The sequence below is a fragment of the Lethenteron reissneri genome, chromosome 7 (assembly GCF_015708825.2).
Source record: "Lethenteron reissneri isolate LAM-NWPU_2019-01 chromosome 7, ASM1570882v1, whole genome shotgun sequence".
Taxonomy (NCBI): Eukaryota; Metazoa; Chordata; class Hyperoartia; order Petromyzontiformes; family Petromyzontidae; genus Lethenteron; species Lethenteron reissneri.
Window position 1 is genome coordinate 6,237,577 of NC_083785.1, and position 24,721 is coordinate 6,262,297.

General features: G+C 53.1%; 1 protein-coding gene across 2 annotated transcripts in view; it reads left to right on the forward strand.

Moving 5' to 3' along the window:
- The first annotated feature begins 5,958 nt into the window (after nt 1-5,958).
- LOC133357021 (RNA-binding motif, single-stranded-interacting protein 1-like) overlaps nt 5,959-24,721 on the forward strand; it is a 51,134-nt gene continuing 32,371 nt past the window's right edge. Inside the window, exons 1-4 of one of the 2 annotated variants that reach the window (XM_061574765.1) lie at nt 5,959-6,651; nt 18,744-18,904; nt 23,978-24,036; nt 24,175-24,266. In XM_061574765.1, coding sequence (XP_061430749.1) covers nt 6,607-6,651; nt 18,744-18,904; nt 23,978-24,036; nt 24,175-24,266 — 357 coding nt within the window. In that variant the 5' untranslated portion in view covers nt 5,959-6,606. The remainder of the gene's footprint in view (nt 6,652-18,743; nt 18,905-23,977; nt 24,037-24,174; nt 24,267-24,721) is intronic. The other variant, XM_061574772.1, reaches the window with a different exon arrangement.

Genomic DNA, 24,721 nt, shown 5'->3' on the forward strand with positions numbered 1-24,721 from the left:
ATATTGTTGTTGTTACGCTTGTTTACCCTGCAAAGTCTCACCCGCAGGGTCGAACAACGCGGACAAAGAAGGAGGAGGAGGAAGAAGATGATCAGTGTTCGTGTGCCGAGTGCGTTGCGTGCGTTCTGTATAGGACAGCAAACATCGTAACTCGAGAGACAAAGGCGGCCGGGCGTGGTGAATGTCACCCACGCCTTCGTGTGCCGTGCGGGCATTCGTATCTTCAAATTTGGGGCTCGCTACCCGCACTTGCCCGAAGAGTGTATAGGAGGCTACACGGCGTATCTTTGCCTTTGTGTGTTCTGAATGAGCATCACCGGGGCGGGTCTGTGGTGACCGTATACGCGCGATGACGTCAGCAGCTTTATTCAGCCACTGTAGTCAGCGCAAGCGTAAACACAAAGACAAAGACCCCCGTATAGCCTTCGCCGACTTTTGCGGGCAAGGGCAGTTATCGAACACCTACGAAGACCGGCACGGCACATGAGAGGGGGAGGGTGGGTGGGTGGTCAGCACCCAAGCCCGGCCGTCTTTGTCTCCCTAGCGACGATGTTTACATATGTTCACACATCGCACCAGGTACGCATTTGAGGCTGAGTCGACCTTAAGGGAGGGGGGGGTGCTCAGCACCGGTTCAGATAATCGAACTCGAGTGGCTGGGTTTGTAGCGCAACGCGCTAACGACGGCACCGCCGCTCGTCGCATGAAACACGCGGGCACACCGCACGCCTGCCCGCGTCACTGCCGTCTGTGCGTGGGCAGCCGCACGCACAGACGCCAGCGACGTGGTGAGCGTCACCTCTTGCAACGTTGTTTTATAGCCGGCGTGGAAGCTCGAATGTGTAAATGAGTGAGAAACGCCCTCCCACCATCACAAGGGGATCATAGTGCAGGCTGGAAAAGCCATAATACTCCACAATAACTTTTATGGTTCAGCATTAGCAGACTTCGCAGAAGTGAGCATTGGTGACTACGCTGTGCTGATGAGTCCTAATGAGGATGTAACCGCTGCTGTTAGGCAGTCATATTTGCTCAAACGTACGTCGACGGTGACCCAAGACAATGGGACCGGAATGCACTCGTTCAGGAAATGCTGATGGGGGGAGGGGGGGTTGGAATGACGCGGACCCGAGATGTGTTCTTGACACGCGTGAAGTGTCCTGTTGGAAAGAGCCTCCAAGAAGACTCCACCAGAATGTCCCGTGCAGGGCCCTCTCTGAGTTCGAACGGCGGCGGTGGGAGCCAGCGATGCGACTTGCAGGGCCGCCCCTGTGCCCCATAACGTGGATAATTAGACCCAAGACGAAACATAACATATACAAAATAATGTTTAAAAAAATATATATATTTTTTTAATGATAGAATATAGTATTGTCATCAGTATGACATAAGTATACCAAATGTGCAGTCGATACTACATTGGGAAGTGGGTTAAAATTGAGTTACAACATTTGAGGATACAACAACGACAACAACAACAGACAGAGTGAGTTAAAAGAAAGCGTGTAACAACAGTTTAGTCTCAAGGCCTGTACGCGTCTCCCACCAACCTCGTTGAAGCCGACTTGGCATCCTCACTCTTTCCTCCGTGCGAAACGGAGCCAGCCATCTCTTTGGCAAGAATTCTATCATTGGAGAAATCAGTGGTGTAGCTAGAAATGGATCGCCCTGTACTTACTCACAAGTTGTACAGTGGCGTGTATTTCGATTTAAAGCTTTCGTGACTGCAGGGATTCATCTTGTAGCCGAAACGTCGTGAGAAATAATTTATTATGTTTTATTTTTATTATTTTAATTACTTACCTTCTACGTGACTTTACCGAAAGAACCAAGAAGAAGTGGCGTATATTGTTTCACCCGTTTGAGTGGTTATATTTTGGTGATATAATTACGCCAGAATTAGTTGTCATATCATTCGGTGCTTTCCTTAGGGAGGGTGGCAGCACACACGATACGATTTATATAAAACACAGATTTAATATGGAGTGGTGGCGCAGTGGTCAGCGCGCTGTGCTATTTACGGCTCCTGGCCACGGCTACCATCAGTTCGTGCCACGAGGTGGTGACTGACATCTCGAGCCTACGACACTGATCAGCATGGTGAAGTATGGTCAAACAATTTCCGTGATCGACATGGTGTGCTGAGGCCTTCATCCAGCAGCGGATTGCCACCATTATTATTGTAGTGGTATAAAATCATTTACGGCGCGCAACATATCCGAGACTTTCATCAGACCACTGCTCACATACTGGAATCATCAGGTCAACGGTAAAAGTGCAGCCTTGCAATCATTTCGCAATGCCGCTACAGGCCAAAGTGCCTGCACTAGTGGGAACTCTTAAAGGGGCCCTCCAGAGTGTGTATCCTTGGCCTACTCTTCCACACTGGCCAAACGTCTTGGACGCGGTGTGAGTACCCACACTGTACTCCACCATCGACTCTGTTGTACCCATCCATAGGGGCCGTCCATAAATGACGTCACGCGATTTTGGACGATTTTTGACTCCCCCCCCCCCCTCGTCGCACGGCGTCACAAAAGTCAGACCCCCTCAAATATGACGTCACAAAGCTCTGCCCCCCCCCCTCTCAAAACCATATTTCCATTTTTAAAATAAAACATGCTTCAAATCGCTTTATACTATTGTCATTGTAGTGCGTATTTAATGTGGCGCTGTACTCTGATGTTGTAGGAGAAAACATGTATTAAAAAGTCTATTTAATGAAGTAGAACGTGTTGTCTATATTTATTTAAAGTTGCGCATTTTGATGTGACGTCACATTTCTCACCCCTACCTCCCTCTCATCACACATCGTCACAAATGTCTGACCCCCCCCAGGTGCGTGACGTCACATATGGACGGCCCCATACCGCTGAGTGGAGAGAAGCAGGGGGTGGGGGAGTGGATTTAAAAAAAACTTGCAGCCTTCTTTTCAACTGCCGCACAGAAGGCTGGGAGATTCGAATCGAACCGGCGACCTCTGGATTGCAAGTCGAGTGCGCTAACCATCACACACCACGCCAGCATCCCGTGGAATCAACAGCCATCCCTCAATTAGCCCACATGGCCCTTTCGTGGTTGAAGTGGCCCACCCCCTGTTTATTTTCATAGGTTCAGGAGGTTCAAAGCGTTGCTGGCTGTACCCACGCAGGACGCTCAAAATAAACCATCGCCACATTGTCCCGGCGCTCAGAATTTGGCACCGGGCGGCCAGATGCTGGGTTGGTCTCGCACAATCGGCGCGGTTATAATTTTAGCTCACAATGCGCGCACGGCCTGAGAAAACGGTGAGCAGAGCCGCCACTACATCTGATGGTTTCGCCGAACCGCTGCGAACGTGCGCGCAGTCTTGTCAGGTCGCGGAAGTGAGAACAGAGTTTGTGCCTGGGCTTGCACTGACGATGGGGAGACCTGTCTGCCTGGTCCAAGGCCTGGGATGCCGGTGGGCTAAGAGATGACGGTTTAAAATAGATTCTGGATAGATTCCCATCTTCATATCGCTGGGCGGACATATTCTTGAATCCATCTGTGCGAACATTTGAGTGTCACTCACTCGTATGTGCGGTGGTTCTCCAGGCTCTCGGGTATTCAACCCACGTGAAGCAAAACACTCTCATGAATGGAATTGGCCAAAAATCCCAATGTGGCGGGATCCTCAGAAATATTGGACATGAGACTCAGTGAGCCTCTCCTGGATAAATAAAAAGCATTGTTCATACACTCCAAGAGCTCATTAAACATACATTGGCAGAGCAAATGCACTGTATATATTTAAAATACAGTGGTGGCCAAGGAATGAAATACATCCAAGAGGATGTCCAACTCGGAAACGAAGCGATAAAATCAGCTCGTGTGCTCGATGGATTATTCCAACAGGATCGTGAAGGACGTCAACAGTTTGAGGGGGTGGGGGCGGCGGATGCCTTCATCCAGCAGTAGATTGACCATGCCCTTCGATAATGACATGCACGTATAGTTGCATTTGTGCAGTTTTAGTCGAGGGTCCTGGACACCCGATCCGACATCTGCCTCGTGTTTATTTACACTGCTCGGGCTGGGGTTGTTGGGTGTAGCAGGGTGGGGAGGGGGGAGGAAAGGGGGGTGGGTCGGGTGGTTGGCGGGGACGCTGCTGCGTGTTGTTTGGTTGGGGTGAGGTTGGATGAGGATGTGTGTTTTCCATTGTCTCACCACCACCACCTCCTCCTCCCCGCTCCCACTGCCGCCCCCGCCGCCGCCGCCGCTGCTGCTGCTGCCTGGAGGCCCCAGCACAGGAAGGAGGGCTCTGACCCCGACTGGCCAAGCAGGGCGGTTCCCACAGCGCTCGCCGCCGCCGCCCCTGCGGAGTGAAACTCCTCCGGGGCTAGCCGAGCTCATGCGCAGAGAGCGCCGCAGTCGCAGCGTCCCGTGGCACGCAGCTGGCCGGGATTACGGGATTCGTGCAAAGAGATGGCCCGTATCTGATGCGCCAGTAAGACCCAATGAAGGACCCCTATACACATATCATTGTACGCGTCTCAGAATATTGGCGTTCCGTTCCAAATGCTGTACCGTACGCGCTGTGCTAAAACCGAAACTCTTAATAAAAAAAATATTAATATGAAAACAATAAATGTTTTCCATAAGGCGCAGTGGTGTTTTGTTGTTGCAGGGACTGCAAACGAAAATTCAGAGGACGACCGCCGTGTAGATGGAGAGATGAGATCAGCTCAGGCGAACGAGAAGGACTGTGGCACCGCAGCACCGCAGGGAAGCGGTATTCATCCAACAGCGGATAGACAATGACTGACGTTGATGACGATGAGGAATCTCTTACACGTGTGTTTCATATTTGCTCACACTTCTGATTGGAATGTCTAATACGTTGAGAGGTCATGATCCCATACAAAGGCGATAAGACCGTGAGTGAGTTTCGTTTCCCTCTCTGGGCATTTGTTCACTTTGCGATGAAGTGCTCCGTCTGGCGTTAACCGAGACAGCCCCGACCCAATCGCCGTGCATACGACCAGGAGCAGCACCAATCCTCACAAGGGCAATAAGAGACTAAAAGCGGAACCATGCCTCGCCATAACCATCGCGCCAGATCATAAAAGGCGCTGTTGTCACCACACCGTATTTGCGACCAGCGCCCGCTTGGTGACGCGTTCTCGTTGTCAACCTTCCCCCGTCATCTCATTTCCTGGACAACTCCGACTACGCGCGTTGGCATACGTCGCGTGCTGTGCGTGCGTACTGCAAGTTGAACTTCTTTCGCACCGCACGTGGCCAACCGTGCTCATCGGAGTGTTGGGGGGGGGAAGACAAACGAAACACACACACGGCAAAAGCAGTTCGAAAGAAGTGCATCTCCGCTCGTCTCCCTTCCTCACTGCCCTGCACATCGCGTGTGACTCCCCCCCCCCCCTTCCTCCTCTTCTTCTGCGCCACGCTGAGGATGCTCGCGCGCTCCCCTTCCCCACAGAGCTTCCTTAATGCCGTGCACATTGCGTGGGACGAAGAATCCTTACCACCCCCCCCCCCCCCAATTATTCTTCTGGGCCATGCTGTGCCACGATGGGTCACGCCGAAGGGGCCCATGCATGCGGAGTGTCCCGGGCGGAGTGGCCAGCTCGCGCTCCGTGCGCCTCGCGTGCTCTCCCCGCCCCATGCGGCTTTGATGATCTAAACGCAGTCATGTGACCCGAGGAATTCCAGCTATGTGGGCGAGACCGTACCACTCGCAGCGTTTGCTTGCGAGCGGACCGAATCCAAAGCGGGCTTCCGTGACCCCGATCAATGGGATTTTTTGGGTGACGCATCGAAATTCATCTACTTTGGGGGTGTTTGTTGTTGTTTACGACCGTTCGGCTAAATTTGACTCGCCCGATAAATAAGGGACGGGCCCCGTGACGCCGAGCGTTATATTTCTCAACTGCATCGGCGCACACCCCTCCGACCTCGCCTCGGCGAATGGTACGATCCGGGTAGGTGGAACTTGGAAACGCCACAGATCAGCGAAGCGTCGAGGCTAAATGGAGAGGAGGCTCAAGTAATTGAAGTTGTGTTTGACGGCGTCGGCTCCGGCTCAGTGACGCGCTCCCTCGCTCGCTCCGCGGCACGCCCGGCCACTCTGACGAGAAGGCAACGGGGGGAAGGGGTGCTTACAGGGGAGGAGGAGGAAGAAGAAGGAGGAGCAGCGGAGGTGGTCTTCGTGCCGTCGACTGACTCGACTCGCCACAACCGACGAGGGAAAAGAGACCCGCGAAGAGTGCGTGACGACAAACCCCCCCCACACCCCTCCCCGATCTTGTCCGAGCGCAGCGCCTCGCCACAATCGCCCCCAAGTTTTGTCGGCATCGCCACAGCCTCCCCCACCCACCCATCCACCCGGCAGCCTGCACCGAACTGTGGACAGCACCGCGCGGGCCGCCCAGGAAACCGCCCACCCGCTCCATCGCTCGCTCGCCCGCCCGCCCGCCCACCCGCTCGCTCCATCGCTCGCCCCATCTCAGCGGCGGTCGCTCTTCTCGCGCGCCTCGCCCCAGCGGTAGCGCACGGAGAATCGCTCTTCTCGCGCGCACACGCGGCACGGAGGAGGAGGAGCGGCGGCGTCGTCGAGAAGAAGGGAAGATGATTCTGCCACAGGGCCCAAACAGGGTCAACTCGAGCAAGCCGGTAAGGGCGCACTCGTCCGTCCGCTTTGTGTGTGTGTTTTTTTTACTTTTACACTCCGCACAGACTTACGAATTCGTTGAGATGGTCGTCAATTGAGTCGTGAGTGATGTGACGTATTGATGGTGATATCATTATACCACGGCTAGAAAACTGGGGTATGGGAGGGCATGAATGCTACTTTCATGCCCCCCAAATGTTACTTCATGGGGGCATCACGGTGGCTAGGAGATGTTAACTACCTCGCCTGGTATGCAGGAGGTCGTGGGTTCGATCCCGACCCTGGCGTCTGCTGTATATTTGGAGTTTGCGTGTCTCTCTCTCCGTGGTTGCGTGGATTTTTCTCCGGGTGCTCCGGTTTTTCCCTCCACATTTAGATAATGCGTTTAGAGAGTTTACCATATAGTTCCACGTGATACGCCACTTCAATGTGCTATCATTTGTGGCCAGGTCACTTCTGAAAAAGAGCTACATAGCTCCGTGGGCCTTACCTGGTAAAATAAAACATTTTTAGTTTTACTTGTAGCTGGGAAAAAAATATTCTTTGGAAATGTTGGCTTCTAAAAATCACACCCTCGCCCCTCCACCCAGAAGTTGTTGGGTTCAACTTCATACGCCAGGCCGAGACAAAAGTCTTCATCTGCTCGGAGTCTCAAGCCGAGCGATGCAATTAAAAGTAAATGATCTCCACGATCAGTAAACCGAGTGATTTGCCTCCCATGGAGTGTGCCGTGAAAGCTGGTAGAAAGCGGGTACAGCTTGCTCCAGATGACTCCCAGGCGTACACGATGTCCTCGCACACAAAGCAGATGTTCATTTTATTATTTTATTATTATAAATACTAAATTATTCTGGCCTTATTTAGATGTGCTGTAATATATTAAACGTATTCGTATTGGCTTTTATTTATTTTGGTTGTTTCGGATATTTTCTGGATTTTTCGATGGGTTTTAGCCCTCCACCCCTGTCATTCCCTTTTACAAATAAGATATCGAGACGACGCTTGTCGTTTTGCTGCGGCTCAACTCGCCCAAGTGCTCACTGCAATTGTCCGATCTTACGTTGGGACCGTTGATTTTCCGAATACCGAAATCGATTTTCAAGTAGATACAATATCAACCCTATCCCCCGATCTACCCCCTCTAAACTATCCACTGTGAGAAGCATTTGCTCTTTTTGACGTTAGTCGTTGTGCAATTGTCTTCATTCCTGCGTTGCAAGCCATGTCACCCGGAGCCCATTTGAAGGAGACGCTTCGTGTTGACAGATTCCCACCTGGTGTTTGAACGATGAAGCGCGATGATGATGATGAATGCGTCTCGTGAAAAAACACGAGCTTACTTGTGTTCACCGTATGAACAACACATCGTTACGTGTGCACGGCACGGTTCACGACAACAGGATCTTGGGGGAAATTTTACCGGAAAGAAAACGCGAGTAGATTTGTTTTTTGCTCGCCTCTCGCGCGTTTTAAGTCGTGGGCAATCGCCTTGCAGAGCGGGGAGCAAAGTTATGGGAAATTGCACTCTGATGTTTCACGCTGATGAGCCTGTTGGCAGATAGGCAAAACACACTTTGACCGGCAGACTTCCTTTAGACTTAACAAACGAGCTACGTGGAGTGACAGCTTCGAGCAGAGAAACTGTGGCCTCCGAAAAAAAACACTAATCATCGTTATCTTCTTCAGCCATGGTCGATACACTGCTGGATGACCCCCCCGCCACCAGCTTTCAATATTCAGCTACTGCTCATAATGCTCCACACTTTGCGCTGCAAGGTGGTGAGAGCGGTAAGGAAATGCAAACGGTGCACGGGGTGCGTGCGACGGAGGGACTACAGTTCTGTGAAGGGAACGTTCAACTAGATCATCGAACAATCATCTCGGCAACGTCATCGCCGGCCGTCATTTATCCGTTGCCGGTTGAAGGTTTCCCCCAAAGGTCGTCACGATCCGTCACGGGTCTCTCGCATTCAATGTGGGATTTTTTATTAGTTTTTCCCCCAGCTACGGTTGCAAAGATTTTTTTTTAATACTCTGTATTGAAGCAACTGCATAGAGGGCAGTTCCGTAAATTTGAGATAACCGCAGAGACACGATTTCAAAACAAATCTAATCGTGATAACTTACAGTTTAAGTAAATGTGGGTTATTCGTGGAATGGGTCGATGGTTTGACGCACAATCGGAGCGGAATGCACCGTCAACCATCCCAGCGTGGGTGATGAAGTATTTGGCTCCTTCCGAGTATGGAACCGACTTCACGAGTATCTGTCACCCCTGTCAAGCAAGATAGATACACGGGTTATTTTTGAATTGCGACCCTAATTGGTTGACACGCTACGCCCATGTTGAAAAGCCCCTTCGTGATTACACCAATGATTATCCCACAATCTTTAGGGTGTTGGAAATTTACATTCTGGATCGTAGAACTGCCCAGAAGCAGAGACCCAGCAATACAATTAAACACAGCAACAACACGCGTCATGCGCCACTAAGTGACGGTGAGGTTAGCACAGCCTTTGTGCCAGTGTAGGTGCACTTGAGGCCATTTCAAGTGTTGAAGGCTCCCTGGCAAGAGGTCGTGACACAGGCCCAAGTGTTACGGGTTAACTGACTGAGATGTATTGCATTGAAACGCACAAAGGCAAAGGTTACCCGATAGACATATAGACTATTGGGGCAAGTGCTGTTATAGTTCCAATGCTCCTATGAAAGCCACCACACGATAGGGCGGTGCGTCCCGTACCACGCTACGGCAGGTACTCATTTAAGGCTGAACCGACCTAGGAGGGGACCAGGACTGGTTCATAGATTGACTACTCATGTTATCCACGAGCTCCAGGCTCGTATCGCGGTGGTCCAACCACTGTCCTGCCGCTGGCCGTGAGCGGAGTGGAACGCGCTCGTGAGCCGGCGTGCGTTAGAGGCAACCACTTGGGCCTGCCATCTTAAAAAACAAGCGCATAAATAAATGAACAGTTTCCTCATTCAGCTCAGCAGGTGACGTCTCGAGCAATTATCAGGATGAGCCCACAAGAGAGTTCGATCTGGATGGAGGAGTCGCAGAATCATTGAACTGGCCGGGTTAGCACTGTGCCCCGCAGCTCCCCGTGCAGCCCGGGCATCGTCCAGGAAGGTTCTAACCTCGTCATGTGGCTAAGGGGGGATGCGCAGGTGGTAGCCCGCCCCCCCCCCCCCCCCCCGTTAATCGTGAACGTGGAGGCTGTTGGGCTGTGGTGATGGCCGCCAGGAGCGACGCTGTTGAAAGTCTTGGAACCCTACCCGTGCGAATCTCGAAGCGGGCAGTGTCGGGGAGAGGCTGCGGTCTTGTGACCAGGGTCAGGGCTTCCCAGAGGTTCACGTGGGCCCAAGGGCAGAAGGCCACGCGGCTGCCCCCTCGTTGATGAGCGACCGAACAGCAGGGCCGTTGTGGGGCCCCTTCTTTTATGCAAGGCACCTTTCGTGCGCCGCTATCTGCGGCGGCCCCTGTCTGGGATTGCCACATCCAGAGGGTACAAATAATCCCGAGATGTGTCCAAGGGAAGAATCATATCTCATGGTACCGGAAGAGGGGGAGAACGACGCGGTGAATGCATTGTCTTGAGCGGTGCATTGCAGCGTTACGTCACCGACAAAAAAACGGTACTTTCATATCCTGAGTAGGTTTACAGATTTACTGGACTTCTGTGAAAAGGGCTTTATAGCTTACCGGATTGCTCCAGTTTAATATCCTGATTTTCCAGGACATCTATCTCCTCGTAGAAGAGGATGATCCTGGGGAAACCGCGGACAGGTGGCAACCCGAGTCCTGTGACGAACTTATAAAAGTCTTGAGATAAAAATGCAAAAAATGTTTTTCTACGTTTTTACGCGAGGTGCTGCTTCCCCATCTCAGCAGTGCCTCCCAGGACGTCGGCTACAAAGTTTTGGTGAAGGCAGCAAGAGATGCAGATGAAGCGGAGCTCTCGACTCAAAATTTATCGTTGTTAAAATTCACCGCAAAGTCTCATTTCGCGTGCCCAGCGAACTGAGACGCAAGGAAGCACGCAAAATATTTGGTCGCATATCACAGTACAGTACGCCAATATTTGTGAATCGGTGGTCTAGTGTACAGTGCAACAAGCCCCGGCAGCCTGTGTTCGATTTCCGGCTCGGGCCGACACGGGCCTCCACTGACTGGCGTGGTCACACTCGGCGGCGTGACGAGGCCTTCTTCTGTAAATTATAATCGTCGTAATCATTACATACACCGACATTTAATGCTGTTGCTCGTGTAGGCGCGTGCAATCGCAACATTTAGAGCAACACATTTGCAATCAAATTAATTTAAGTAGATGTGCGACGGAGTTCGTGAATCGGCAATTGTTGTTTATCGGTCCGCACGCACGCGCCCACACAGTCCCGGTTTCTGTTAGCACGTCGCACAAGGCTGTGCACAATGCCGCTGTGACTCGTCCGAGGGCCTGCGGCCTGCCGCGTGAACTAACCTCCAGGGCAATCTGTGCGATCTAAGGGGCCCTTTGCGAGACTGGTCGCCCAAGGAGGCGTCTGGAGCACAGCGGCAGCCGCACAACGAGTGGGCGCGCAGTGGAAAAGAAATGGGGGCCCCCTCGCGACCTCTGACCCCGATAGGAAATTGCCGGAGACTGACCTCCTGACACAGGGCAGAGCGGAAAGCCAGGCCCCATTGTGTGCGGCTGCCAGGGGTTACAATCCGGCACTGCCCACACGATGAAAGTGCCAAACTGACACGGCCATTGCCAATGAATTAAGCATTCGCTCCAGCTGCGTCCGTCAGGAAGCCGAGAGGAAACGCACACCACTCCCTTGGCGGTTACAAGAGAGGCCCGTGTGTGTGTGTGTGCGTGCGTGTCGCCATCACAGACATCGCCACCACCACTGAACAGCCTTTGCCACCACCGAGCCAACAATTTGCTGGCAGGCTGGCTGGCTTGCTCGCGAGGATTGCCACCTCTGCATACAAAAAAAAACCTTGGGGCATATCAGGGGAAGAAGAAGAATTATCTCACAATAGCCGGAGAGGGGAGAATTACACGTGAATGCATCGTCCTGATCGGTAACTGATAGAATATAACAAAACCCCAGGACTTTTAATAGTCCTACACAGAAATGGTTACTTGTTTTATAATAAGAATGAAAAGTCTATGGGTCTCTATGTAAGTCTTTGTAAGTGCAGAGGTCTAGGTGTAAGGAAATGGGTCTCTTAAGGATGCCTACACTGTATACATTTTTGGGCATCTACGTAAGTCTGTGTTTTTCTAAGGAAGTCTCAGGGGTCGTGCAAGTACGATACGTGCGACCGTGGGTCTCCGTGTAAACGTGCGAGTCCATGTGGTGGGACAACAGTGGGTGTTGTCTAGAGAACCGGCCATGGAAGGGGAAAGAGGAGAAAATCCCCAGCAGCACCCCCACCCCCCACCACTCCGCGGTACTGGGAATCGTGACTCGGATGTCACGAGTCCTCCGATTGGCACGCTTGGCACGCTTGGCTACGTACGGTGCGAAAGAAGTTCAACTTGCACACGCACAGAAGTGGTGGGTAGCGCGCGGCGTCGCGACGAGGCCCACCTGAGGCTGCCCGCCACGGCGGCTCCTCAGTGCGGCGCGCGAGGCGCTGCCCACGTTAAAGCGCCGGTTCAAACAGCACTGAAGTGGCTCGTTTTCACGGTGACTCTTTTTCTTAACGGGAATGCCCGACGGCAGATCGCAGCCCCCCTTTATCGGCGGCGGCAGTGGCGGCGGCGACAATGCGAGCGTCGGCGCGGTAAATGCGTTTCTTGTTTCTCAAACTCGTCACGATTCGGGCTCACAGGGATCTCAAGCGCAGGGCGGGCGGGCGGGCGGGTGGGGGAGTGGACGCGTTAGCGCCGTCTGCCGTGGCAGCGCCATCTCGCCGCCTTCGCCGCCGTCACCCCGGGCGACACCGACGTCGCGCGCGTCGTGAGACCGGGGAAGTCGCCGCGGCGGTGGCGTCGTAGCTGCCGCTCGTCGTTTGGCGAACTCCGCACGGCTGCCGAGGGGTTTTTGGCGACTCGCGCGGAATTTTCGGCAAATGTCATAAAAAAAATCGCCTTTTGAGAAAGCATTCCGGAGAGGACCGCAGAGCCAACAAGGCAAGCTGTAACGAAGGTCAGTTTAACACGTAGGCTTTCGCGACCAATATCATCCATGACAGGTTTTTTTTGGGTTAGATTGCGATCTAACCCAAAAAAAACCTCTTATGGATGTAACTAAGGTTTGATATTGCATTGCGTGCAATACCAGTCAAATGTATAACCCCACTTCATTTTCAGTGGGTTGTTTTACCACACTTCACCACGCTGATCAGTACAGGGTTGGTGAAGGGGGGGGGGGGTGCTGAAAAGCAGTTCAGTTGTCACTTGCCACTGATGGTAGCCGTGGCTGGGAATCAAACACACATCACCAGGTGGGACTGACGTTCTAGGCCCCAGCCCTTCACCAGAGCCGTCCGTGCTTCGTCCACCACTGATGAGAGTTCTTCAGTTAAATTAGCGTTAAATATTAAGCTGTGATCACAGCAGATTTTGGGTTAGGCCGTTGGGCCAAATCGTCCAACCTTGGAATTTGGTGAATAATTTAAGTTTGACCGTGTGTGAGTGACCGGTTGCCCAAGTCCAGCACCGGCTTACCAAGAGAATGCCCGATGACCCCAGTGCCACTGGTGACATACAGCCATGATCATCAGCCATGATCAATCCAGGCCATCGCCATCTCTCACGATGCAACAATCCGTCGGGCACCGGTCGCACGAGCCGATTTCACCGTTCCACCTCTCCGGTCGGTGTTATCTCTCAGCGGCGTTTCCTCCTCTGGCTGCCACTGTCAGCACTCACCGGCCATCGTCCCACGCACACCTCCTCAACAGTCACCACGACGTCTCGAATTTGCATTTCCTTTCTGATGGACATTTCCCCTCTCGCTGCTGCTTTGTCTAGTTCGGAGCGTGCCCTCTCTCTTCTCTCTCTCACCGCATGTTCAGCTTCCGTCGCATTTGTTTTTGGCAATGTCCGTTTATGATTCGCACCTCCGATTAGCACGGTTGGCTACGTACGGTGCGGAAGAAGTTCAACGTACGTACGCACATACGATGAACAAGTCGGAGCCGGTAATAAGCACTGCTCGAAACTTTGATTCTTTGGGCACATTCGGTGTTGCTTTTCATTTAGCGCAGGGCATTTAAACGAATTGATCTCAAGGCGCTGGAGTCAATGCATTTAGGGCGATGGCCGAGTCTAGGACGAGACACATTTGTCAACAACACTGCCTTTTAAAATAAATTCAGGGCCCATTGGCCAAAACGTTGCCTGTTATACTGAGTAATTTGTTTGGAGCGGTGTTATTAACGAATGTGTTGGGTTTTTAATGTAATTTGTGCATCGAGCATCACTGCCAGTGCAGCTGCAGCATCACCAAATGCGTGATGGTGTTCTAAAGTCAGGACTCCGGTCTCAGCTGTCCCGATTTTCCCTGGGACCGCTATCTTGAGGGAGGTGTACAGTGTCACTGCTGTCCTGGGACATATGTCCGTCTTCCTGTGACATTCACAATCCCCGGGTTTTGTCGGTTTGCGTAATAGCAGCAGCAGCAGCAATCATCACACGCACCACTCAAGACCATGAATTCATGAATAGTTCTCCCTTCTTCTGGCACGGTATTGTGAGATCACATTCCTCTTCCCCAGGGATCTGTTGTCCTGGTTTGTTGTTGTTGTTGTTGCTGCTGCTGCTCAGAGGTGGCAACCCCCCCACCACCCCTCCACCCCAGCGCGTGAACATCTGCCGTGGCTGATGCCCAGCGCCTCCGCGTGGCGCTCAGCTGTTGCACTGTACCCTACTGTCTTTCCACCATCCTTTCTCCTCGTCGGCCTGGTTTGTGTTTCCGTAATGGATGTTGAGCCACAGTGGTGGAGGGTTGGGTTTGGGGTGGGGAGCGGTGGCGGAGTGGTTAGCGCACCGAGATACGAATCCGGCAGTTTAGCCGAGTTCGATTGCCAGACGCGGGGTGGTGGCGTGGCGGGTCGCGTCTGAACCACTGCCCGGCCCTTGGCGCTTCACTGATCGTACATTCACGAGCGTGGTGAAGTATGGTCAAAGAGCCCCCCCCCCCCATGACAGAAGGCCGGATTGATAATTGGCTGTAATTTTTGCTTTTGCTTTATTCGAACTAAAATCCCTCCTTACGCGAATTTGGAGGAATTGTCAGTTTGATTTGTTCGCACCTCCAATTATATAATCATGGCACCGTTGGCTACGTACGGTGCAAAAGAAGTTCAACGCGCGCGCACACACGCACACACATATCCGGCATCTAAGAATAGACATTTATATTCGTCAATTTGACGTGACGCTACCGGTGCTTACAGAACGCGGTTCGCAAGTTGCTGCTGCTGCCCCATAATTACGCATCGACTGCCGTCTCTCCATAAACGGGCGTCAACGCGAGGCAGAGGGCACCCAGAGCAGCGAGCCCCCTTGAAAGCGAGCGGCTGCAAACGAGCAAGCCACAGTTTCAAAGATCAGCCTCGCAAAGAGCGAAACGGCTCCTGCAGCAGATCGTGCTGCTGGAGCGATGTCACCGTCACGGATAGGTGAGGGAGGGCAGGATAAGTGGGCAGTTTAGCCGGGGACTTGCCCCTAATAGCGAGGCTCTCGTCGACAGCCTCAGCGAGCCGTTCCGAGTGAGCCATTCTCGATGCGTAAGCAATGTTAGCCGGACCCGCCGAAGCGTTCTGGACGAGCATGGCCACCCTGCCACTTGCGAGATGCGACGAGATCGGTCCACTGTGTCACCGAATCTCGAGTAATAGAATTATAGTAATTTACAACCGCGTGTCAATCCACCGCTGTATTGAAGGCCATCTCAGTCACGCGGGGGGTTGGTTTGAACCATACTTCGCCGTGACAGTGCGGGTTGGGGAAGAAGGGGGAGGTCCAGGAGCGGTTAAAATGCCACTCGGCACCGATTGTGAGCCGTGGCCGGAAATGAATTTCAGGTCGCTGGGGCTTTTTATTGTTGTTGCTGTTGAGTGCAGGGTGCCTTGCTGCTAATCGTTGCGCGCCACCCACCCCATCCCACCCGTACTTTATATACATGAACAACAAATATTCACACTGTATGCATAAATATTGCATCTGAAGATGTAAGTTGTAACCGTTACAGTACGTTGCATGAGAAGAACAAGTGGTATGACGAGGATGACACAATCGGTACACGGCCAAATTAGACTTAATATAGAATTGCACCAACGTGCCAGCAATTGCCCTTTTTTTAAATAAAATCCAGATGGGAATTTGAATTAAACATTCGTACCTTACTGTAATAAAATAAACAGAGTCCAGCCGTTCTCAATCCACAAACGGATGACGTCTTCCCTGCGCCGTGTCCGCAGTGGGATTTGTTATTTAATCTATTTTCAGTGTCCCGAACAACCATACTTCACCACGGTGGTCAGCCCAGGTTGGTAAAGGGATGGGGCAGTCGGACCGGTCCTGACATCACATCGCTCGCCGCTGATAAACGCAGCTTTGCTGACCGCTGTTCAACCGCTGCAGCCACACGTGTGTGTGTGTGTGCAGCACTTCGGTAAACATTCGTTTGGTTAGTTTGAGTGTTCAGAAATACACGACAGCCATCCGGGCCGTTTTCCTTTCAGCGTTTTGCATCTTGTACATTAGAAACAATAGAAAATGTCAGTTCTCAAATTCCTTCGCGCGCAGCCTCGGATGTCAGATGGCAGCGGCATCAGGGCTGTGAGTACAGTACCCACGATTAGCGTGGTTGGCTACGTCCGGTGCGAAAGAAGTTCCTCATACATGTCCAGAGACACCAAGGACTTTCTTTAACAACAGCGGCAGCGGCTCCCGCCGAGGGCCCCGTTGGGCCATGACGCCGGGCCCACCCAGGTGGCTTGGGTGCCAAAGCGCCGTCGAGGAGGGGAAGAAGGGCGATCGTTGTAAGGGGCGGCACGACGAAGGGGGGGAAAAACACCCGAAGGGGGCGAGCGATGGTCAACGCGATAGCGAGTCCACGTCCCCCACCACGCAAGCCCAACAGCCTCGTAGCACTCGGCAACACACACGCACACGCGCGCACACACAGGAATGCACGCGCGTGTGTGTGTGCGTGCGTGCGCGTGAGTGGGGCGGGTGTGCAGGAAGCAAGGAGGGCGGCATTGCTCAGTGTGCCATGGGAAGCAGGCAGGACTGGAATGTGCGCAGCCTCCAAAGTGCACGCAGCTGCAGCAGCAGCAGGGGCCGCAGTGGTCAGCGCGCTCGATTTTGCAATCGCGTAGAGGTCATCGGTTTGACTCCATCCTCCAATTGCCTCCAGTTCACCCAGTGGTGTAGAACGGGTTGCAAACCACGGTGAGCGGTTCCGCGTGTGTGGTGAAGTGAAGTGTGGGCTTCTCCCACCTCGTCCAGGGTTCTCTGGCCAGCGTCGAATTGTCGGTCAAAAATATCCTCTCGACTGCTCCGGGGACCCGCCGTCTGGCAGCAGTGGCGTGAGCAAGCGATTGGAGGGCGGCACCTTTACCTCTTTTATTTGTATTCCTCTGAACTATGTTGCTTTTCTCGTCAAATATAATTTCATAACGCGGGGTTGTTCCAACAAGCGAGCGGCATTTCTCAGACGGATCGATAAATCTTTCCTTGGCACAGAGGCGCAGGGCGCTTGCAAGAGGGGTGTAGGAAACGGCGAGCGGGCATGAATCGACAGAGGTCGCCAACTGTTTGTGCGGTGCGTTGTCGGATTTCCAGCGGGCAAAAATCTGAATGCACGTTAAGAGTGCAAAAAGCAATGGGTTATTTAGCGAAGAAATATATAGTTTAAAAAAAAAATCACCCCCAGACAGACACGTGTGGAACCGCAAACGCCACACTCTGAACTTGCACTCGTGGCAACCACGTGATCATAATCACCACCAATTCCAGGAGCATAGGGGGAAAAAAAAACATTCACCTAATTTAAACCAAAACCTTTTCTTGGAGATCACCCATCCATCAAGCCTCGCGCGCGTGTGTGCACAGGCACAGGCACACGCACACGTATGTATAGTTTTGGCACACAAAAGACAAAGACAGAGAAGCCCCATGTAGCCTTAACAGACTGTAGGGGCAAGTGCTGTTAGCGAGCACCTATGAAAGCCGGAACGGTACACGAGGGGGTGGGTGGCCAGCACCACGCCCGACCGCCTTTGTCTCCCCATTGACAATGTTTACACACCGCACCAGGTGACTCATTTGAGGCTGAGTCGACCTAGGAGAGGCCCAGGACCGGTTCAGATAATCGTCACGGCGTTCCACTACCGCTCCCAACTACGCATAGTTTGTCACACGATCACACGCACTCACACTGACACATGCACGCACCTACACTCCGCACGTGCACTACTACGCACAATTGCACACGTGCCTGTGCGCAAACGTGCACAAGGCTGTCAGATGCACACGAAGTGGCGATGATGTCACCACGGCGCTTGTGCCAGGCTAGGTGCACTTTCAGGCCACGTGAAGTGCCGAAGGCTCGCTGCAGGCAGGAGGCCACGGGACAGATCCAGGTGCCATTGGTTGACACTGAAATGACTGGCAGTTCCACCAACTGCTCCCCACTGTGTCAACTTGCTGCGTCGTAGCTGCCCGGCGCTCCGCTCGATTGTTGTGAGCGTCGCTCCTCTACCCTCCATTGTTGTTGGAGGGCGACTGCCTCCAACTTCCCAGTAGCATCCTTCGCGAGCTTCCTGCATAGGGGCCGATCGTGCCACCACTGGTAGCAGTTATAAGTACACTTAAATGCACACGCACAAATGTGTGCAGGCTGTCAGATCCACACGCACACTTGCACGCTCACAGTCGCATACACATGCGCACTAATACACACAGCCACACTGGCACACAACTCAGATTTTTAAATATTCTTTGGGACACCAGGTCAGCCGTTTCAGGAAGTAGAAAGTTTTAGAGCTTCATACATTGTATGACATTAAAAATGTATTGTATCATTTTTATTACATTGCATGACATCGTATTCAACGGCACTGCATTGTTCCCTCGACAGCCGTACAGTCACGCCGCGTCGGCGCCGCTGGCCCCCAGCCCCGGGACCCCCAGCAGCTCCTGCAGCCCGGCGGGCAATGACCTCCTGAGCAAGACCAACCTGTACATCCGGGGACTGCCCCCACACACCTCGGACCAGGACCTGGTCAAGCTGTGCCACCCGTAAGTTCGACCGACCCTCCTTGCCCACACGGGGTCATGCGCGGGTGCACGCAGGTGGCAAGATGTTAACCATCTCGCCGGGTACACAGGAGATCGTGGGTTCGATCCCGACCCTGACGCCTGCTGCTGTGTATTCGGAGTTTGCGTGTCTCTCTCCCCGTGGTCGCGTGGATTTTTCTCCGGTTCCTCCGGTTTTTCCCTCCACAATTAGAATCAACGTAATGCGTTCAGAGTATTTGGCTGCTGCTATATATTTGCATGTGATACGTCACTTTGTTGATCATTTGTGGCCAGGTTGCTTGTGAAAAATAGTTACATAGCTCAGTGGGCCTCACCTGCTAAAAATATTTAATTTTTTCAATAGATTCGTTTACGGGTGCGCGCGCACACGCGGGGCGAAAGACACGGATGTACACACCTTATGGCAAAGAATGTGAATTCGTCGAGATTTACCTCGTTTCAAATTGATTTGAAACGTTGGTATATTTCTATATTTTTGTCCACAATTCGATCCCAATTTGCACCACCGGCACCGCGCCGTCACGGAAGATGAACGATCGTAGAGCCGTGCAACCCCCTCGGCGTGTCAGAGAATGGTCCCGCGGAAGTGGATATCGTAGAGCTACCTCCGAGATCCCTTTCGAGTGACCTCTGGGCCACACACCGTAGAGGACGACACTTTCCCGCTCGCCCCTGCGACACGCTGCTAAAAGCCGATTGTTGGTCCATTCAAAGCTTTCATTCATCCTCGTCGTCGTCGTCATCGTCAGGTTTACGTTGAAAGGAACATCGACGGCGGGTGTTGTGCTCAGCGATGGCGTAGGGCCCGTCCTACACGAGTCTTGGGGTCATATTAAGTTTTCTGGGCGCGTGTGTGTATGTGTACGTCTCCGCGATGTGTAAGCGCTCCTGCCACAGGGATCTTATGTGAAGTGCAATATTTTGCTTTGACTCGGGAGCCTCACACTGCCCGAGTTGTTCAGAGCCGTTCACGCATTCAAAAACATGCCATCTAGGGGGGGCCCTGGGGGCAGGGCACTGTAGCGGGGAGGAGGGGAGGGGGGGGCGGTGGTGGGGGGGGGGAACACGTGTCCGGGCACCCACCGCCCCCCTCCTACCCACCCCCACTCCCTTGGCTACGCTCCTGGCGGTGAAGTATGACACGTCCAAGACCGAGCGCGCCGAGGCTGCGTGCTCTTCCAGGCGTGGCAGCGCAAAGCGACGCCTCCGCGGCGACCGAGGCGGAGGGGTTTCAAGGGGGCAACGGACGTCTGGCGCCGGTTCAAATCGGCACGTCTGCCCCGGCGCGATCGTGAGAAATCGGCGCAGAGTTTCCTTCTTCCGACACAGGCAAGGGAGAATTCGGCCCACGGTCCAATTCGAGCGCGCGATTTGCACGATGGGAAACCCTGTCCAGACTGGAGAGCACCTGCAGGCTGAAAACTGAAAAACGTAGAGATCTGTCGAACCCATGACGGCGGTGCAAGCAAACTGGCGTGGCGCGATGCCTCGCAGCGCGCTGGACTTCCAATCCGGAGGTCGCCGCTTCGAGTCCACCTCCCACCGTGGGCAGTTGAAACAACGGGGAGAGTTCCTTAAATCCCTCCCGCACGCCTGCGTCTACGCAGCGGTGTGCATGGGAACGCACACCGGGGCGTGGCCAGTGTGGACGAGCAGACCAGAAATACCATCTCGAGGGGCTCACCCGAGCTCCCTTTCACGTCTGAGTGTGGAGACCCCTCCGCCGGCGGTGGCGTGAGCAATACATTGCGGGGCTGCTCCTTCGCTGCAATGCGTACGCATCAGGATGCTGTAAGAACTGCAATAACAACAACAATAGCGGTAATCTTACATAACAGAGAGCGGGACATTGACGCCAAAACAGTGGAAAGACGACTCCTTCCCTCTCGGTTAGGCACATCGCATTCCAGTCGGGACGCGTGGCACAACCAGAGCCACTCCTCGACAAACCTTGGGCAACGGCAGTGCCCGCTTTGCCTGGCGAGATGCCACCCTCTCGTCACTCATGCCCGCCGTGGCAGGGCGCGTCTGTAACCGCTGCCAGATCAACGCCCGCCCGTCCGCCCCGCGACACCCATCCCTGCATAATTGCACTAATGCTGGGAACGGCAAGCCCATTTCTGAGAGACATCTGTTTTATTTTTACGTATGTTTGTACAGTTTATATAAATATACCTCGCTGCCAAAAGCCTCATTGCCACGAAGGCGAACGGGTCAATTAGGCGGCTAATCAAATTAGCGGCAAAAATGTTCGCGAGGAAATTGGCTTTAAAAAAAAAAGATCTCACAACAAGCGTCAGGAGAAGCAGCACGTGGAGTGAAACGTCGGACATCGCGTCGAACAGCACGCGGCGGTACGATCCGAAAACACAGGGGAGAGTTGAACAGCGCAGCCACGAACACCTGCACAGCAGGACCGTATTATCAGTGCACCTCACTGCCGGTAGTTTCTTTGTTATTGGCGGTAGCGTTGTTACATGAGAGATATAGTAGCCAACAAAACAAGATGTACATTGATTCAAACGTCAAACCCTACCCTCATGTGCTTCCCGACAGCCAGGCGCCACACACTCTCTCTCTCTCCACTCTTTCTCCGACTCCTCTCGGACGAATCTAAGGAGCCGGGTATCGCGGGCGTGAGATTCCGGACCACGTTGCCTCCAGCGGAGGAGCCGCCGGATGATTTTGCGGGTCCCGTGGCAGCGGAACCCACGAGCGGCGCGCGCGCGCCGTGCATGTTCAAGGTCGCCCGAGTCAAAAAACAAATATTGAATGTGTACCGGCGTGCGGTTAGATCGTAACATTCCTGGAAGGGGCAGAAAGTCACGACACAATTACCGGCATGCACAAAAGGCCGTGTCGGTTTTCTTCGAGAGGGAGAGAGGGAGACGCGGCTCTCGCGCCGAGGTCGCGGGTAAATGGCACGGAGGTCGGGCGACGGCGAGCCATCACTCGCCGGTGGTGGCGAAGAGCCCCCTGCCGATCCGCGGAGACGATAATTGGTTGTGACGATCGTCGTCGTGTTGAAATGGCGTGCGACCATGCGGTTCGCTTCGCAACTGGTCCTCATTCAATAAAAATCTTCACTTACGTTTATATTAATAATTAACATTAGCCGTCATAGCAAAGTCCACTATACATAATCACTCATTATTCATCTTCTTAAGTTCTATTCTGAAGAGCAGGTCCGTCACTCGCAATCCCTTCACCCCCATCGTTCCCCTCTTCACCTCACGACTCCACACTCCGCACCAAACGCTCTCAGAAGCCCAGGTCTAGGACGAGGGTATGGCTCTGAGGTGGCTTCCTCTTGTTTCTCAAAACTGTTGTTTTTCCAGTGACGCCGTCCACCAACGTTATCGCGAACCGCAAGGATTAAAACAAGTTCATAAAAATAGCGCGCGTTGGTTATGTAACGCTTGCTGACATGCCGTTTGCCTCCGGAAGGATTTAATAATCGGCTGTGCGGAATCTGAGACCGAGTTGTCAGGGCAACATGCATTTGCAAATTTGCAAATAGTCCCATTTTGCTTTGCTTTTTTCTCTCCAAGTTTTGGCTAACGCTTTGACAAATGTGGCCAGTTTTCTCTAGGTAAGTGCTTGTTAGCAATGCCGCTTCATACCAAAGTCGTGTTTATATTGGATCATCTTCACGAGAGTCGGTCCCCTTCACCAACCTCATTTACTAAATGGACAGACGAACAGCGTGAAAGTCACGTCCGTGCAATGAACAATGACCATTGCCTGCGTCAATTGCTGAATGTGTTGTGGCTTTCAGGATCAAAAAACAAATCAACCAAATTGGATCGCTCCTTAATGCGGAAGGGCCATTGATCGAAACATCGTTTCTTACACAAAGCCTTCCTCTTTAGGGCAAAGCTATTGATGAACGCCTTGAGTTTTTTTCACCAACACGGGAGCTCACCAGCATGGAAGCTCACCAGCACGGGAGTGGCAGCAGATTTCCGATGGATTCCTGGCACCCGCGCGTTTGACCGTTAAGTTGCCACCTCTGATGTACAAAAAGACCCAGGCCATATCATGGGCAGAAGCCGCTGGTCCTCACAGTAGCGGAAGAGGGGGGAAATCTGCATGTACACGCATTGCCTCGAGTGGTGTGTGTGTGTGTGTGTTTTTCGTTACTATTACTATGCAAATGACAACACCAATAAACTGGACTGTTAACTTCCGGAGTCGTCTTTGAGATTTCCCAGGATTGCCGCTGCCTCTTCAACCAGAGGACGGTCCTGGGAAATCCAGGACAGGTGGCAACCCGAGCTCGATATATCGCAATTGTGTAACCGTTTTCCCCCCACCTTTATTTATAACAGCGTTGTTTGCGAAACAAAATTCATTTGGTGCTTTTCCCGCGTTCTCTGGGGTTATTTCCTCTTAGACGTGGAGATTGCAAAGGGCCTGAGTGGGCTGGGTAAGCTGAATCGAGATTCCTTACATCATCGTCATCTTCATCATCCTCCTCCGCTAAGTCTCGCTAACTTCACGTCATGGCACCCACACCCACTTTTCGCAGTCGACACTCGCGAGTGATCGTATAACAGTGGTAATTATTACAACAATAACATTTGCAATGTTTGTTGTCGAGGCTCTGAGGGTTACCATGTGGACTCCCACGCCTCGCTAGGTTAAGCTCGCACCGATATCCATGACGGACGGCGCTCCCGTGTAACTCAGGCGATCGTTAAAACTGTGCAACGTGGATTGAAAGCTTCCTCAACCTCACCGCAGCGTTCTGAATCGCTATGGGATCGTTACGGGATTCGCTTCGGGACCGTTACGGGATTCGCTCCGGGACCGTTACGGGATCGTGCCGTGTACCTCGCCGTTGCAACGTCCGCGGTAAATTTGACGCCCGTCCAATGTTCAGGCCCATCGCGCTTCATCGCGGCAGCTGTCACGCGTCTGCGACAATAAACTCCAGCGGCCCACCTCGCCAGGAACGTTGAAACGATAACAGTCTGCGTTAACGGCGCGCGTCGTAACCGCCGGGCCAAACCACACAACGAGTGTCCTGTCGTCTCCTCCTCGTTGCAGGTACGGAAAGATCGTGTCCACAAAGGCCATCCTGGACAAGACCACCAACCAATGCAAAGGTACACAGCGGCAACCACGCCACCGACAGAGCATCAACGATTTTGCGCGACGGGCGACGAACGGACCATGTCGTCCGTTGGCCAGGTCGTGATCATTGACCCCCCCCCTCCTCCTCGCGTCTCTTCTGACCCCCGCAGGCTACGGCTTCGTGGATTTTGACAGCCCGACCGCCGCTCAGAAGGCGGTGACTGCTCTCAAGGCAACCGGGATTCAGGCTCAGATGGCGAAGGTAAAGGTCACGGATGTCGCCGGCGTGTTTTATTTTGATTACAGACGTCGGCTGGCCGATGGCGCCGAACTGTGGAGGTTTAGCCGAGACTCGGGGCCTGGAATCATTCTCTCACTCGAGTCAACAAGAGCGGCAACAACATTTGCGTCTTCTCTTGGTTAGTCAATGTTGGTGTCAGGGGCTTGCAATCCCCCCCCCACACTCCAAACATCCCAATGTTGAGAAATGACCCGCAAATTACTTAACTGGGATCACACAGCAGCAGCAGCAACAACAACATCATAGCCCTGCCACTGCAAAATCTTGGCAGGACCCTCCTGCACGTGCGTAGCCAAGCGCGCTAATCGGAGGTGCTGGGGGGAAGGACAACAAAATAAGCTCCTGAAAGAGAGTCTTGAGGCTCAATGAGACTCGGTGAGGCCTTCCTGGGTAAGCAAGCATTGGCCAAACGTTTT